The sequence below is a fragment of the Phasianus colchicus genome, chromosome 14 (genome assembly GCF_987193195.1).
Source record: "Phasianus colchicus chromosome 14, bPhaCol1.hap1.1, whole genome shotgun sequence".
NCBI lineage: Eukaryota > Metazoa > Chordata > Aves > Galliformes > Phasianidae > Phasianus > Phasianus colchicus.
In genome coordinates this window covers 10,895,727-10,913,643 of record NC_143449.1, presented here as the reverse complement: position 1 = coordinate 10,913,643, position 17,917 = coordinate 10,895,727, and the positions used below count along the sequence as shown (strand labels likewise).

General features: G+C 46.3%; 1 protein-coding gene across 2 annotated transcripts; it reads left to right on the top strand.

Annotated features, from left to right (window-relative positions):
* Positions 1-8,571: 8,571 nt before the first annotated feature.
* On the top strand, positions 8,572-17,513 carry LOC116229687 (non-histone chromosomal protein HMG-14A). 2 transcript variants are annotated; one of them, XM_090150234.1, is made up of 7 exons: positions 8,572-8,708; positions 9,376-9,482; positions 10,469-10,498; positions 10,895-10,924; positions 11,874-11,924; positions 15,319-15,462; positions 16,805-17,513. In XM_090150234.1, the coding sequence occupies exons 2-7, from the start codon at positions 9,468-9,470 to the stop codon at positions 16,850-16,852; spliced, it is 318 nt and encodes a 105-aa protein (XP_090006360.1). In that variant the 5' UTR covers positions 8,572-8,708; positions 9,376-9,467; the 3' UTR covers positions 16,853-17,513. The 2 variants fall into 2 exon arrangements, with proteins under 2 accessions (XP_090006360.1, XP_031450189.1); XM_031594329.2 differs by lacking the exon at positions 8,572-8,708 and having other exon boundaries at positions 9,200-9,482.
* Positions 17,514-17,917: the final 404 nt, after the last annotated feature.

Below are 17,917 nucleotides of genomic sequence, written 5' to 3'. Positions count from 1 at the left end.
ACTTCTATAGGAAAGTACTCCAACTATCACCTTAATTTTTTTTGTTAAACATTCTGATAGCAACTTCACAGAAAATGGAAAATGCTTAACATGATAAACACAGCAAGCTGAAATTTTACCATCTACAAGTTAAGATTAAAGAAAGGTGTTTGATCTACTCTTGGAAACAGGAGGAAGGTATTTTCAAAATGATGTTTCCAAACAAAATAAGCCTTCCTATTTCAAATTATCAGATGGTTTTTCTTACCACAGACACAATTTTCTAAAAAAGTTTGTTGGATTAAAAAGTCCGAATTAAATCACTCACATTCATGTTGTTAATTTCTCAACAGTGAGAGAATAATTCTGAAGATGACATGCCTAATTTTGGTATTACTTTTAATGCTTATCTGAATCTTTGAGAGTGTCACAAGGTTTATGTGTGTTTTGGAAATGCAGTAAGCCAAAATATTTATTTAGGATGATGGTATGCAGTAAAAGCTGCCTAGTTCAGGGAATTTTGAAATTTAATAGAAATAAGTGGTGTGCTTTTTAAAACAAACAGATTAAAATTCTTCCAGGAATGTTTCTTCAGATGTGCTTGCACAGCTTCCTTCAGAACTGTTTGAGAAGTACACTCATAATTCCCACCTCCTTTGAAGCACGATTCTCTGTAATCTGATTAACAGTAAGGAACAGCAGAGGCAGAAACTAAAGCTTATCAGCCAAAATGAAAAGATACAGGTGGAGACCTGGGTAGATATATTTACTTGAACTCCGTGCTTACCTGTCCTTGTGAGGCTGAGCGACCGCCCTCTGGCCAGCTCTCCTCACAACACCATGCAGCTTCTCAGAGTTGAAACTTCTCTGCAATGCACTGCACCCTGCCTTTTCTCCCTAAGAAAAAACCTGCCATAATTATTGCTCTCAAAAGTGCACTTTAAAAGGCATTTTATCTTCATGAAAGAAGATTTATAATGTTAAGAGTTATGCACCAATTGGGTATTAGTGAAATGACAAGTTTTCTTGACTCACAATAGTAAATTTTCTACTCTATTGGCAGAAAAGTGCACTGCTTTTTATTCCCAGACTATTAATGTAAAACCCATGGCATTATTTTTGCTTTCACTGTTAAACAACTATGAAGTGTTTAATTATCCTTCTCCAGGTAGACCAAAACCTCAAAATGGATAAATTTGATATTATGCCTGTAGGAGGAAAATCTACTGTTCTTGTGCAGCCAAGAAAAAAGTTTGAATATAACAGCTGTAATTGTCTCTTCAGTTCCTTTTTTCACTTACTGTAGAGCACATTTTCAGAAGGTCATCTTGTCAGGTCATATCTTTTATTCCTATCTCTTTCACAAAAGGAAAATGGTTCAGTTGGGCTGAATTTAACTTTGCTGTAGGTTATTTGATGAACTGTGAAGCAAGAGTGCATGCCCACCACCAGCCCTTGCCTTGTCCAGTGAGGCAGAACACCCAACGGATGGGCCATCCAGGGGATATGTGGGTATTTAAGGTAAAATATTGCAAGTAATGGTAAAGATCTACTTATTTCTTGCTTAAACTGAAGACCAGTATGGGAGTGCTGGCAAAGTAAACTACCTTTAAAAAGACAAATGGAGTGGAATCTGGCAATAAAAGACATTACACTAATCAAGTGCAAAATCCCTCTTGTACAAAAGGTTAGGAAGCACATGTGCTCCAAATGCTCAACAGCTTCTTTGTAACAACAGAGAGAAATAAATCCAGAATTTAGTCATTTGGCAAGTAACATGAGAATTCACCAGGTTTCCTTATTTTGTTTTTAATGTTTCTGGAGAAGATGATCTTGATTTGTCTGACCTGAAGCAGAGGAACATGCAGTTGGTCAGCTCGGCATTCTCAATAGGAAATAAGAAATCTATTCTTCATTTCCAATCCCAGACTACCATGCCTGCCAGTAACTCAAGCCAGAAGGCAAACTCTGGCTCAGATCGTGTCCTCTGGCTTTGCCATGCTCTGCAAAGAGAATCATAGAATCATAGAATCATGAGGTTGGAAACAACCTATAAGATCATCTAGTCCAACCGTCTTCACATTACCACTGCTACCACAAGCACTAAACCAGATCTCGCAGCTCCTCATCCAGACGCCTCTTGAACACTGCCATAGACGGCAACTCCACCACCTCCCTTGGCAGCCATTCCAGCGCCTGACCACTCTCTGAGAGAAAACTCACCTGTTTTTCCTCATGTCTAACCCAAACCTCCTCTGATACAACTTGTGGCCATTTCCCTGGGTCCTGTTTGTTGCCTGGGAGAAGAGGCCAAACCCCTCTTCATCACAACCTCCCTTCAGGAAGTTGTAGAGTGCAGTGAGGTCTCCCCTGAGCCTCCTCTTCTCCAGACTAAACAATCCCAGCTCCCTCAGCCACTCCTCTGAAGACTTGTGCTCCAGACCCCTCACCAGTTTTGTTGCCCTTCTCTGGACATGTTCCAGGGCCTCAATGTCTTTCCTGTAGTGAGGGACCCAAAACTGAACACAGTACTCGAGGTGCGGCCTCACCAGTGCTGAGTACAGGGGGATGATCACCTCCCTGCTCCTGCTGGCCACACTATTTCTAATGCAGGCCAGAATGCCGTTGGCCCTCTTGGCCACCTGGGCACACTGTAGGCTCATGTTCAGCCAAGCATCAACCAGCACCCCCAGGTCCCTTTCCTCTTCAAAATCATCCAGCCACTCGTCCCCAAGCCTATAGCGCTGCATGGGGTTGTTGTGGCCAAAGTGCAGGACCTGCCACTTGGCCTTGTTGAACCTCATCCCATGCACCTCAGCTCAGCGATCCAGCTTATCTAAGTCCCTCTGAAGGGCCTCCCTACCCTCAGGCAGATCCACACCACCTCCCAGCTTGGTGTCATCTGCAAACTTACTGAGGTACACTCTATCCCCTCATCTGAGAAGTGTCCCACCGGGCTGTTGTGGGTGAAAGCTTCCTGCCAGCATGCTGGCACAGGTGCCGGGTGCTCCAGGAGCTCTGCTTCTCCTGTTCTCGTTTGGAAATGAAGACGAGCTGCAGTTCTGTGCCTCCATGTGTAATCGGGTAAGGCAGCACAATGCGACCATGGGGTAGGTTTTTCTTTCTTTTCATCTACTTATTACCTCCATGGTGGGACTGATGGAGTTGTTCAAATCCCTCATAATGTACAGGTGTGTGTCTTTATGATGTAGAGCAAACAAAAGTAATATCAATCCACCTCCCTCCCTGGACTTTGGCTTGCACCAATACCAAGTTTTTGTAGTGTTCTTTACATTACAAAAAGCATCACTGGACATCATCACTATGAATATTACAGATAAGAGTGGGATCAAAGCAAGGCAACATGGAAAACATTTTGCTTGTCATCAGTCAAAACAGCTTTTTATGTCTTTAGCGACAATGATACCCTGACAAGCCTCTGCTCCTGAAACCCGCTGCAAATGCAAGACCACCTCGTACTCTTTCACTAAGAGGAAGCGCACATTTCAATTCGTTTTCAAACGCTGGGACTGCCCTGAACCAGCTCTCTCCCCGCAGAGCCCTCCCTCCGGGCCGGGCCCAACCACGGCCGGGCGGTGACGGGGCCGGCTCGCTGCCGGGGCGCGCCCCCTGCTGGCACGGCTGCCACGGTGCCGGACCCGCGGGGGGAAGTGGCCGGGCCTGGGCTGCACTCGGCGGTCCCACCCCGGGCAGCGCTGGAGCCGTCGGTTTGATTCTCAGCGTGCAACGGGCGATTTTAATTCTTTGAATAATGTTGTATTGTTCCGATAGTTAGGCTTTTACAGAGATAAAGATTAATTTTGGGGGGGGATAATACTACTTTTTTTTTTTATTATTTTGTTACATTGTTCTGATAGTTCGGTGCTTACAGAGCCCCTCTCCTGGACCTCCATTTTGGACGTCCATTTTGGGCACCTCGGAGCGCCCTCATCAGTGCTGCTCTTTGGGTCAGCAGCGTGCTTTTGGAGCACATCTCCCACACTGTGCTTGGACATGCTGGCACAAAGCAGCCCCACAGGCACCCATTTCATGACATACAGATGACACCGGGCTGGAGGAAGGCTCCAGGCATGCACACAGTACCCCGCAGCAGTTGTGTGGACACGGGGCCCTCTGTACCAGTTGTGTCACTGTTCAGATGCGTTCCCATCGCACCACACTACCTGCAGAAGTAGACACAACCAGAATTACTGCGAGCAGGTGTGCCAAAACAAACACAGGATAGCTCTGGCAAACATTTTTGGCAGACAGTATCTTCTACATAAAGAAAAAAAAGCACCCTGCACTGCTGCGGGCACAGGCTGTAACATGACTGCATGCAGCAGCAGGTCCAGGGCTCAGCAGCAGCAGCAGCAGCATGGAGATTCCCACTGCTCCCTGCCCCTGAAGCTTCTCGTCCCTCTGCCGACCTCCATCCAGGCAAAGGCTGGCCAGCTGCAACCCCTTCTTATGGTTTTGTCTCTCATTATCCTTGTACCCAGCGTTGGCAATCCATCCTACCAGCTCCAAGCCATGCCCTGACTAATCCTGTTGTGTTCTGGGCATCTCAAAATGACTGTTGGAAAGGCTTGTAAAAAACAAGCGCTAAAGGTGGTGTGGCTTTGAAAATCTTCGCTATGCTCTTTTGGTCACAGCCCTCCCACGTGCTGAGTCTCTCCAGGAACTGTTTATAAAAGCTAGTGCTGCATTAGCCATCTCCTAAGGCTTTGTGTGGAAGCAGTTTTAAAGGAAGACTTGTACACTTCTGCAGGGGTGGTGAGGACCATCTGGCAATGGTTAGTTTGTTATTATTCACTTTGTCGATTTATTCTAACCCTTATTGATGCTTCAATGCAAGACAGATCCTCAGACAAGCTTGTGAGTTCCTGTCTGGGAACTACCCCAGCCTTCTTCACAATAAACACATGCAAAAAGCTCATTTGGGGCTTCTGTGCAATTCTGTCTTTTCTATGTATTCCTTTGTATACCTGGATAGCAGATTGGCTCTAGAAAATGTCTCTCAGGCTTCCTGCTCCTGATGAGACTGAAAAGCTTTTTCAGTCTTTCTGCAGGTTGTGTGTCAAAGTTACATGTTTCAAGAAGAATAGAAGTCAAACAGGAGTGATTCTGTGGATATTTTGCCTTTGTTCAGAAACATCTTGAATTGCTTAGGCGCAAAAGGGTGATCTAGGAAAATATTCATCAAAACCAGAGGTGTCCTCTGACATCAGGAAGAGGTTCACCTCTTTTTTGCAGGAAATTCCTGCCTTGAGCAACAAATATTCACCAAATATTATGAACCAGCAAACATTTTGAAAACATTCAAGACATGGTTAGCAGCACTTTGGAGGACGTTGGAGAGATACAGATCCCTGAGGTGACTGGTTGATAAACAGAATAACCAGGAGTCAAACCAGTGCAGGACAAAAACAGAGAAGACTAAGTCTTGCTTGATTTTGCAAAGTTTAGAGGCAAAAAGTGGGTATAGTTGTGATAGATTCAGTCTGAAAGCATTTTCTTGAACATTGCTTGTGTGTAATTTCCCAGCCTTCTATAAATTAGTCAGCATGTGAGCATTGCTCTCTAAGTTTAGTGTGGGCAGTTTAGATTGCATGTTCAGAGTGCTGGCTGTATTGTTTTGGTTATGAGATAGTCATGGTATGTTTCTGTTTGCAGATGGGGAGGTTTTGCCTCTGTGAGTCTATAACCTGGTTCATTTACCTACACTGAATACAAAATTTAGCAGAAATGGTAGCACAAAGAAAACTAATAATAATTTCTCTGTAGTCTGGTGATATGCTAACATAAATTCAGGCTTACACCTTTTTGTACTGAACCTACAATACCAGTTTTAGGAAAAATGACCCCAAAAGATCACGTGACACAAATTGATGATTCAGATTAAACTTACATCCTGGACCCAATCTGTCAGGAAGACCTAACCGAGTAATTTTGTGCTGGCGGGCTGTATGCCAAGTTAAGTGTATTACCCCCTGATATTCTAACATGTCATATCAAGTACTTTTTGTCTTCCCACAACACATGTAAGGCTACTGTACAGCCGTAAAGCCAGCGTAAGCCCCATGCTGTGTGCTGGGATTAACATCTGTGAATCTGGATCAGATTTGTACTACTGTATTAACGCCCATGGTAGCATGGCCTCCTTTAAGGAAGATGAACAGCAAAGAGTAAAGGTCCTCATGGTGGCCATGCACGTGAGTGCTTCTCTTACCTGCTGCTTGGTTACAATCACAGCTGCTTGTGTGGCTTAGAAGAAAACTCAACCAGCCATGGCCACCTTCCCATTTATTCGATAGGTGACATCCTGTTCTTTCCAGTTGTTATTACATACAAGAGTATTTAAGTGCTCCTTCCACTTGGCCTGAAGGAAAGGTGTTTAGAATATCCATAGGTATAACCACGTCTGTAGGTCTGCACAACAACAGCTGCAGTGCAACGATACCATGCCACAGTTTATCCTATCTATTGAGAGGGAAGTGATCTTCCAATTAATCATTATTCTGGTTAGTTTGTGGTTTAATGAACATTTTTGGAGCAGTCAAAATATTTGAAAAGTACAAAAGCAAAGCACATGCAATGTGAAATTCCAAGTGAATTTTAAGTCTGTCCTTAATTTCCAGTGCATATTTTGACCTGAGCTTTCAACAAAAGTGCTGTCATGCAAGCTGTTCTCATCAGGAAAACAGGCTGACCTGCTGGAGAGTATTCCTGCTCCTCTTTTCACAGAATACAGGGAGAATGAAACAGTAACTACAGTCAGGTGAAACTTTCCAAGGCAACTGACAAAAGCAACTGAAGCACAAATTTTCTTAGCAATGGAGAACTTCTATTATGGGACACAGACTTGAAATAAGACCCAGGGCTTTTGAAACATGTTTTAGACTTTTTTTTTTTTTTTTATTTAGAAGATGTAGAAAACAAGTGGAAACACTATTTAAAATCTTGATTAATAAAAGAAAATGGCTGAGAATATAAAGACGGCAAGATCAGTGGGAAAGCAGACAGAGCAGTCCCTGAAAGAAAGGCATCAACAGAACAACAAACCTTCTAACATAGAAGGCACATGGGGAGAGAGCATTAACAACCGACATGAACAAGAGTGTAATGCAGCACTAATGGCAGTGTTAAAACATATAGGCAGTCTTTCCAAATTGTGCAAAAAGTGGAAACAAGCACACAGTTAAGAATTAGCACTGCAGAATAACATGGGCAGGCAGGAATAAAATGAGAGGCAAAATTAGTGCCAGAGAAAGATATAGGAATATGTTATATCTATATGCACAGGAAATAAAAGCAAAACAAGTGAAAATATTGTTCACTGATGACAGAAAAGGAAGGCACGCACACACAGAAACCAGCACGTTAGTTTCTTCAGCCTTCTAAACTGCCTTGCAACCTGTTACTGAACTGAACGTTTTTGGGAGGTGACAGCAACAAGTAGCAGCAGGAAAGAACACACTACACTGGAGTGGTTACGTGGTTACACAGGTTGGCAGTGCTTGGAAAACACACTCCAAATTGTTTAGGAGGCCAGCCAGAGAACTTTTGAAATTATTGGCGTGTAGCTACAAAAAAATATTGTGGAATTTGTGGGCTCTCCATTGATTGACTAGAGGAAGGAGAAGAAAGGTGAACTTGTGAATGGGAAACCGTTCAGAGTAAATCCAAGGTTCCAGGGAAATAATAAACTATTGACGTGTATGTACTTTGAGAATGAGGTAATTTAAAAAGTAACAAATCAGAAAGTCGCTACGAGTTTGAAAAGAATGTGGGGAGCAGTTCAGATAACAGCACTGCTGAAAGTGCTCTGGGGAGCAGAAAAAGAGTCTGAACCAACATGGTGATGCCACTGCAAAGTTGGCAAACGCCATCCTGAGATAGCTAATCTGGTAACCTGATGTAGATGTAAGGAAGAGTGTGCAAGGCTGAAAGGACTCCAGAGCAGCCTAAGAATGAGGAAAGGTATAGAAAATACAAACTATGAGAACGTAACGCATACGAGAATTTGCTAGAAAAATGAAGTTTCAACTACTGACGTGATAATATTATGTGAAATGATGATCTAAAACTCTGCTGTAAGTTGCAGATTGCTCTTACATAAGCCCAGTGTTGGGCAGAGAAGTTTCAGTTAACTCACAACCAGCTCAGATGCCAGGGCGACCTGTGTAGTCGCACGGACAGCCAAGTGCCGAAACGCTCTTGGCAGGCTGTGGAACGTGCCTCGCTGGGGGCTTTCAGGAAGGTTCAACTGCCTTTTGCCAGGAGTAAGGCCGTGCCTCAAGCAGCGGCTCCAGTGCGCGTCTGCCCTGCGCTTTCCCCAGACAGACTGACATAACAGGTGCCACAACACCGCTGGAACGCGCACTCGGGACAAAACGAAGCAACGGTTTTGCCCGGGACCTCCGCACAGGGTCTACCGCACCCGAGGCCCCGCTCCAAACGGCACCTCGGGCCGCTGGGGCGAGACGCGGCCGAGCGAACGGCGCCTTCCAGCCGGAGCTGGGGCCGACAGCCCCCGCCCGCCGCCGCCCGTCCCGGAGGCACTCGGGCCGCGCGGCCGCCCGGCTCCGTGCCGCCTCCTCCTGCCCCCTGCCCGGCACCTTCCTGCCCGCGCCGACGCCGGCACCGCACGGAGCTCCGCGCCCCGACCTCGGCTCCCTGCGGACGAAGGCGGCGGCTCGCGGGGCCGCCCGAAGCCCGTTCCTCAGGTACCGCTCCCGCGGCCCCCCCCGCCGCCCCCCCCCGGACCCGAGGCGGGATCGCCCCGCGCCATGGCGGCCCCGCGAGGGACGGAGCGGCCGCCATGTTGTCGTCCTGCGGCCTGCTCTAACTTTGGGGAAGTTTCTTTCCCGGCCTCTGGGGGGACGCGAGGAAGGAGGAGACGGGGGGGGGTGGGGGGAGCTCGGCGGCCGGCGGGGCAGCACCGCGACGCGCGGAGCCGTTTCGAGAGCGGCCGCCTCGCGCCGACGCCTCCCGCCCTCCACGGGCCGCGCCGGAGCCGCCGGCGGCGCCGCGCCGTATTCACCGCGCGCGTTAGGCCGCTCCGCTGCGCAGACAGCGTAAGGCCGCCGCCGGCCCTCCGTGTGCGAGCGTCTCTCGCGCTACGGCCTCGGCCCCGCCCCCCGCCCCCGCCCCGCCCCTCGCGCCGTTTCCCGCGCGCCCATTGGCCGCGGTGGCCGTCACTCCGCGGCTGGGCCCATCTCGCGCTCCCCATTCATGCAGTTTGGTTGCGTGTTGGTGTATTTTACTGTTTGCAATAAAGAGGGGGGGATTTTTTTTTGTTCAGTTTCTGCTGCAATTAACTCTTGGTCCCGTCGACGTCTCTTTTTTTTTTTTCTTTTTTTCTTCTTTTTTTTTTTTTTGGCAATCCCGCAGGACGCTCGAAAACAGTTTCTCGTCGGTTCCCTTTATATTTTTTACACCTCTCCCGATCTCTCTATTTTGCAATCAACTATTAAGGTGCAACTATGCCCAAAAGAAAGGTAAGCGGGGCAGAACGGGGGCGGGAGGATTACGGCCGTTTGTGCACAAACAGCGCCGATTCGCCGTGTGTGTGTGTGTGTGTGCACGCAGAGTTTCGGCGTTTTCCATTTTTTGCTGCCCGTCCAGCAGCGCGGCCGCTCTCGTAGGGCCGGGGCCGTGCGGCGCGGAGCCGCGAGTTCACTTCGGGCCGCCGCCGGGCGCAGCGCGGCCGTCTCCATGCTGCTCCCGCCGCCTCCATGGTGCCGCCGCGCCTGGGCCGCGCCGCGCCGCTCCGCCGGGCGCCCACCGCCCCGCGCCAGCCCTGGGCAGCGCCGGCGGCATCGGGGCGCGGGTCGGGCCGTATCCCGGCGGCGCTGAGCCGCGGACGGTGCCCCTTTCTCCGCCGTTTGCCTTTGTTCTCCTTTTTTTTTTTTTTTTTTTTTTTTTCTCCCACTTCTTGTCATACCAGATGGTTGTGCAATGGTAAATCGGAGCCATTAGGCGGCGCAGAGTTTGAAACCGTCCTTGAAGGGAAGCGGGGAAGGAGCCGCCACCATCATTAACAACTTTCCCCCGGCCCACGCCGCCGGGATCTCCCCCCCCCCCCCTCCCCATCCCCCCGCCCGGCCCCGGGGGACCCTGACCGCCCGCCCCTCCCAAGGGTTCCGCGCCCCCCTTGGCGGTGCGGGCCGCCGCGCGCTGCCGGCCGCTCCACGTGGTCGGAAGGGATCCCGGTGCGGCGGGACGCGGCGCGGAGCCGCGGGGGAGCGGGGCGCGCGCGGAGCTTTGTCCTTGCGCGGGGCCGGCGGCGACCTTGTTGTGGCCGCGGATTTGGCGGGAACTTTTTAAACGCGGCGACGCCGCGGCGCGGTGACGTAGCGGCTCGGCGGCCGCGGGGCACGCTGGGAGCTGTAGTCCGCCGGGCGGCCGCGGGGACCCCGCGGGGCTGGGAGGCCGCGTCCCCGCTCGCCGCCCGGCGCTCACCGCCCCTCTTCTTCTCTTTCAGGCTCCAGCTGAAGGCGAGGCGAAGGAGGAGGTAGGATTTCCTTCCTCGGTTCCGCTCTGCGCAGGACTTCTGTGGTGGCGTGGGTTAAATCCGAGGTTCCCCTTACGGTGTGAGCCCTCGGCGCCTCGCTGCGGGGCCGCCCGCCCTCCCTGAGTCCCGCGGAGGCCGCTCTGCACACTGGGCATTGCAGAGCCCGGGGCTGCGGGCCCCCAGTCCCTTACAGCTCAGACACAGCCCTCAGGGCAGTGAGAGACATGGTCACCTGGCACCTCAGTCGGGCTGCTTGTGCAGGGGAGCAGCGCTGAACATCAGCCCTGAGTCCAGAGGTTCCTAAATCCTGGGGTGTGCAGGGTGTGTGTTGTGCTGTGCTGGGAAAGCACTGCTCTGTGCTTGCTGAGCTGTAGTGACACCTCTTTCTTTATGCAGCCAAAGAGAAGGTCGGCCAGACTATCTGCTGTGAGTATTTCTCTCTAATCTCTTCATATTTCATCTCGTGGGATGTTAAGTTCTGGGGGAAAGTTACAGAGAGACTGTTTTTTCCTGCTGCTGTTGTTAGAGGCCAAGTTTAGAGTATAAAAGTAGTTAAGAGTAATTAATTCCTACTTTATATGTCTGGGTTTTGAGCAGCAGCACATTACAGGGCTCACTTTCACACATCTCACGTGAGTTGTGCAAGTCGTTTCATTCATCTGTATTAGTGAACATACGTCTGGACACAGGAGTTGGGTATCCAGACTCAAGGACTATTGATTTTAAGACAAACTTGGTGTCTGTAGGTCTCCTCACTACAAATACCTGCCCATAGCTCTTTAAATTGCCCACGCTTTCCTTAAGCTTGTAATTTGCCCGTTGATTTTCAGTGCCCAAGTGTTGGGTAAGCTGAGATCTAGAGGGTGTAAATCTCTGTTGAGTGGTAGAGTTCAAGCCAGAGTCAGTCTCACACGGGCTCTTAGTATCCATTCCTACAGACTTAGTGTGCCCAGCCCTTTTTTAAGCAGTCTTGGAAATGCCAAGTGGATAACAGTTGCTATTTAAAAAAGAAAGTACTTAATTTTAGTGAACGCTAAGATGTGTGTTGACTTCTAGAGTTATGTGCAGATGTTAATACATCTCATTTTTGATAGATGCTTGCCTTCGCATTAGACAGTGACACTCAGACACAGTAGTGATCCACTCACTACTGCTTAGTCAGCATCTGTGCTGTAGCCACTGTAAGTTATATGAGGAAATGTGAGTTTGAACAAGAAAGTATATTGACCCATCACTGACATTAATTCCTTACTACTACTGAAAGAAGCTGATGACTCAAAATATCTTTTGTTTGAGTAGTTTTCAAAAGTTACCAATGTAATGCTAAAACTTGTATAGAGTTCATCTGACTGTTTCTTATGTGTGTTTTGTACAGAAACCTGCTCCGCCTAAACCGGAGCCAAAGCCCAAAAAGGCAGCACCTAAGGTAAGTGTGAAAGGTATTGTGAACACTTAACACTTCTATTTTTCAGGGTACTCATAGAGGGGGAAAAAACACTGAAACAACCCACACATTCACAACTGATTTTTTTTTTTCATAGTTTTCTTTAAAGATTTAAGATTGAATCTTGTGGGTTAAAACAATGTGAAATTGTGACATAGAATTAATTTAATCCAAATTCTCCTGAAGGAATGTGGTAAACTGATCAGATTTTAAGTCACTTGTAGTGAGGCTTTACTGCTGCCTTGCAAGGCCATTCTGTAGTTTCTTACCATGTATTGTTGGGAAATTGTATTGATTTCAATAGAGATCAGAGATTCAATTAGGGAAGGCATTGAAAATCATGCCTTTAATTGCAGTTTCTTACTGAGTTTTCATTCAGAGGCGCTCCTTTCATTTATCAGTTTATCAGATTTTTATCAGTGGAGATAAGGATCTACATACTCATTTCCTTAAGCTGGATAATTTCCGAAATGTCAAAAATACCGGCATGTCTGACAACACAGTTAAACAAGAAATATTTACATATTCTGTGTGCTTTGGAACAACAATTTGAAGCGTAAAAGGAGGCTGTTTCTGTGATCCATGAGGTATTTATTCTTCCTTTCTGCCACACTTTCCCAGTGTTCACGGTTTGCAATCCTTTTAGTTTAGAGCTGTCAGTAAATATTCAGATTGCATTAGGCATTTGCTATTGGGAAAACAAAAAAATATTCTCCTTTTAGTCTGTTTCCATCATACATTTTCCTTGGTAGTTTTGAGCAAAGCACAGGTGAGAGTTTTAGTTACTGAAGGGTATGATGGCCTGAGAACCAGGAGCCCTTTTCTATACATTTAAAAGCCTTTGCAATCGCACATGGCACTGTGGGCTTCCAGATGATGAAAAAACTACTCTGCCTCAAGTTCTGCTGTGTGGAGCAGCAAAAACGGCACGAGGAGAGGATGAGAACCCCGCATGCTGTTTTGGGGATCCCCCATCACAGTGGTGTCCAGAGAAAGTTTTTCACATCTGCATCTTGGCTGTGCAGCCTGAACTTCTAGATCCCATTCCAGAGCGGTGGGGGAACCCAGGAGCCCTGCTGCTCAGCATTCCTGCGGTGTGAGCCGCTAGCATTCTGCGCTGCACCTCCCTCTAGTGGCTGCTCCCCTTGAGCCCACATTGCTCATGTAGCCCCAGTGGAAAGAGAGCTGGGATCTGCAAGTGCTGGGGTCAGCTTCTGCTGATTACTCATGCAGAGGTCAGTGCAATTGCATACGATGCGTGGTGTTGTTTTTTTTTCAGGTTTGCTTTTTTATTTTTCATTTTTATGGGAACATCTCAAGATTTGTACTCAAAAGCCGTGTTAACAGAATTTTGGAGTTGCAGAGCTAAGCACTTAAAAGTTAAGGACTGTAAGTGACTGTTACGGCTTGTGCAGCACAGGACTGGAGTAAGCTCTATGGTGCACTTTCTCTCAGGGACTGTATACTGTTGAGTTCTGCTGGCAAGTTGTGAGTTGCCCCACACTCAGAGTAGCGGTGTTGTTCTTCTTGCAATTAAGGTGTTGGTTTGAGTCTAGGATACTTGAGCTTTGGCTCTGTGAAGCTGTCTAATACAGGACCAGTGTCTATGCAGAAGGGTTGTAGTAAGAGTTCTACAGGATCCCAGGTACCCCAGTCACAGCTGTATGCTGCAAGGCACTTTCTCTACATTCAGAGTCCAATCATAGAAAGTAATTTCTCTGGATTCTTCTCAAGTCTTGTTTTAAGAGGCTTTGCCAACTGAGAGCAGTCTGCAGAGCAAGTGGCTAACACACCTGTGCTGCTAGAGAGCCCTTCACAAAAGACTGCTTCTGTGTGCTTCAGAGGTCTACAGAAGTTTGTTCAAGTGACAGAGAGCAAACCAGTATCGCAGCAGCATTGCAGTTCCAAACCTAAACACTTCCAGAATAGTTATGTGCTGATGTTACTCTGACGGTTATTTTTCTTAGCCTTTTCCTTCTTCCACTCTGCCTCTTGAAAGTGTAAGTAGTGCTCTTCCAACTGAGGGAAGAGGGTGAGAGGAGGCAGATGATTCTCTTCCTTCACTCTGGGAAAGAGCCATTGTGTATCCTTCATAAGTCCATCCCCAGAATGGAGGAGAAGGTTCTGGAGAGTGGGCATAGCCTGGGGGAAGGAGACTTCTAATGCCACTGTAGTGGAGTTTTCCAGGTAGGCTGAAATCACTCAGGAAGGTCAGGCTGGGGAGTGAGAGGATAGAGAGGAAAAAGCCTCACACCGGATTGGTGCCAACAACCTCCTGTCTGAGCTTTCTGCATTATTACAGGACTTGGTTTTAATTTGGGTGAGTTTTTTTATCATCAGCATTACTGAATAATCAGGTGACTTTGTTCTTACCATTTTGTGTCTGTGTTTGACATTAGCAAACAACTCATTTTTTGATGTGAATTAATTTTGTGAACTAATAACCAGGAGTTGAAATAAGCATGTAGACTCTTTAGAACTTTTAGACACTGGGACAACTCCATCTTCTGAGTAGGTAAATGTGTGTGTTTGTGGTTTATCTGCCTAGCTTCACTTACTTTTGGGTAGTAGTTTTGGAGATATTTATTGTTCTTTTGTTGGAACCATGTTTATCAAGCATTATTTGCTTAGATTCTTTGATGGTTTCTGGCTTGCTGGTTCTTTATTGGCAGCAAGAGGCAGATCCTTGCAAGTGACACTGATAAGAAACCATGCTTGTTTCTGGGTTAGGGTCAGAGTCTGACCTTACTATATAGAAAACTGTTACTACAGAAGTTGTGGCATCAAACTTTGTTTTGATTTAGTCTGATGAGCCATACAAGAAACTGTGGTTAAATAATAACTGCAAAGTTTGCGTTGTTATTGAAGTGATGCTGTTGGGCCCCCAGCTTGTGTATCACACAAATGGTTTATTATAGTAAGGAATATTTCGGGCAGACAAGGGGGAAAGTCCTTTGACTACAGCTTTGTTACAGTTTCTAAATAGGCCTCAATAGCACATCTGAAGTATTCTGGTATTTCCACTAGTTGCACATGTTCTTTTTGTTCTTTGGTATGCCTTTCAGCAGCACAGCAGAAATACAGGCCAGTTCAATTCCAGCATTTTTTAGCTAATTTAATTGAATGCCTATTTAAAATAGGAATTCTTTTAACCCCAGCTGTGACTGCTTTTATATTATGCACTTCTCAGTAGCACGTTTGGGGCAGAATAGAAGGAAAACACTTCTCCATAGAAACCTTCATCTCATTTTTGTCACTAGGAAGTTCTGTGTGTAGAAGCAGGTTGTGTGGACAGTGTCAGAGTTGTGAATGTGCGAATGAAGGCGTACGAGTTGGAAGTCAGCATTTACCATATCACAGTTTCTTTTCTTAACAGAAAGAAAAGGCAGCAAACGATAAAAAGGAAGACAAAAAGGCAGCAACAAAAGGGAAGAAAGGAGCCAAAGGCAAAGATGAAACTAAACAAGAGGATGCAAAAGAAGAAAACCACTCTGAAAATGGAGATACCAAAACTAATGAGGTACCTTAGCTACAGTAAACATGGGAATAAACACAGATGTATCGGTAATGCATCTGCTGGAACTAATGATTGGGGCCTCCTTGTCGGAAGGTGGTGCGTTCACTGCTGTCCTGTTAAGACACACCAGCTGCAGTGTCTGCGCAGGGCGACTCCCAGGGAGAGCCTGAAAGAATAGCATTCTCCTTCAAACTCTTTCCTGCTATGTGGTAGAGCCCTTCCACAGGTGGTCTGTGCTATTGTAGTGTCCCTCTCTGTGTTGGCACAAGAGCAATGCAGAATATCTGGGGAACAATAGAACTCAGAAAGATTGCTGTCCAACCCTGAGCTGACTTTGCATATCCTCTCTGGACTGCTGGATTGCCTATTCTGCTCAGCACGGGTTGGTACTGTGCCAGAAATCTGGTTTTAAGTTTTACACAATTCTTTAAAACAATTCTTCGCATCAGAACATTTCAGCAAGAGTTCTTCAAAACAAACTTGGTCTTGTCTCTTGATCTGAAAGCCTCTTTCTTATAGGTTCTTGGTCTTGTCTCTTGATTTGCAAGCCTCTTCCTTACAGGTTCTTACTGTATCAGCTACTTACATAAGAGCTGCCGTTTGCTAGGACTAGCTACAAGCTTCAGTCCGCTCCTGATGGCCTTTTCCTAGCACTCCTGTTGCTGATAGAAGTGCAGCATTTGCTACAGGCTCCTTTTATCCCTGTAGGCGTAGACTAGCCTGTTGTGTACTCCAGTGCTTTTGATTTACAGTGCTCTCTCTTTGTGTGCTGAGTATCGCTACAGAGTTAATGGGTCATTTATTTGTTCATTCTAAAAACCAATTCTCAAGCTTCTTTGCTAAAAATTAATATGGCACCATTGTACTTCCAAGGATTGCTGATGGGAACTTGGCAATTTTGATGTGTTGACTTAAAAAGTAATAGAAGATGGTTTTATAGAAAACAGGTGAGATCAGCCTCCCTGAAGTTAGTACAACACACAAGTATTTGCATGTAATTCTTACACTTCCTTGTGACTAGACGGAGATGGGGACATGAACATCCCCTGGCACTTGATTGATCCTTATCTAAAACACATTTCAAATTTCTGTCTCTGGATTCTCTTAACATTCTGATATTAACTCGATCATCAAATAATACTCCTCCATGGTTTAATTTTTAGAATTATCAGCCAACTCATTGTTGTGTTGATATTGTTGGTAGTAGCTGAGCTTTCCTGTTTATCTACACGAGTAATGTTGTCCATGTGCGTGCTAACAAAGTAGTCTCTCTTTGATGCTTGTTAGAATGGAATCCGATTAGCATTACAAATAATATTTCTATTCTTCCCAAACACTTTTATAGGCACCAGCTGCTGAAGCATCTGATGATAAGGAAGCCAAGTCCGAGTAATGTTAACCCTGCCCTATATCTCCATCATTTGGTATCCGTACCTCCATGCTGTATTGTTAACAGAGAGGAATATTTTTATCAACTATTTTATAAATGCAGGTTTTTTTAGCATGAATTTAATTATGGAACATCTTCATCTCGGTTACTTGGGAATTAAATCCCTAACAAACAAAACAAAACAAAAAAAAAATCATTGTTTTTAAATTTTGTGATTGTAATAGTTTGTATGGTACATGGAAAGAATAAGTGGTGGTAGCTTTTGACTTCTGTCAGTGTGTCCCTTTTTGTGTAAGTCATGCTTACAGAGTTCAGATTTTAATTTTACCCTTGTATGTGTTGTATGGTTTCTTAAAGTGGGGAGGTCTCAAAACAAATAACTGTGTTAAACATTCCAGTGGTTCTGTGGGTTGCTTTTATAAAGAAGGTGAGCTATTTTCATGAAAAAAAAAAAAAAAAACCTAAGAGCTGGAAATCTGTTGTTTTCCCAAATGTAATTTTATTTTGTCGGTTTTGAAAAATAAATAAATAATGAAAAAAAAGCGTAATCATGTTTTTAAATGAAATACAAACATTTCTTTTAAAAGGGCAGGTCGGTTGTATGTACCCACTGTTAGGAATTTTGCTGGATTTATCTTAATAAAAAAGACTCCTCAAAAGCTGACTGTGGTTCGTTGCTTGTGCTGCACACGCGCTGCTGGAGCTCTCCCGGAGGGGCTCCGTGCTGGAGGGACCTGTGCAGCTGGGACCTGGCATCCAAAGCACGGCCGGTGCTTGGGCCCCTGGCTCCTGCAGTTGTGTCAACAAAACCGACTCCATGCAGTCAAAATGGGAACAGATGGTTCCAGAGGAAACGCGCTGCCTTGCGCCGGCAGGGCACTACCCCAGCATTTCCACATGGAAGCTTATTGTTCTAAACTTTGCTTCCTCGAGAAAAGCTGAGATACTTGGTGTTGCCCAACGTGCCTTAAGGGCTGTTGGTGTTATCAACTCTGGAGGGTGTTGTCTCATTTATGCTTCAGTGCCTGGTAATTGATAACAATTTAGAAGAGGGGTCTTCCTTCTTAG

Coding starts and splice junctions, on each gene's coding strand:
- LOC116229687 (XM_090150234.1), top strand. Junction 10,925..11,873: donor GGTCGGCCAGACTATCTGCT/GTGAGTATTTCT, acceptor TGTTTTGTACAG/AAACCTGCTCCGCCTAAACC. Junction 11,925..15,318: donor CCAAAAAGGCAGCACCTAAG/GTAAGTGTGAAA, acceptor TTTTCTTAACAG/AAAGAAAAGGCAGCAAACGA.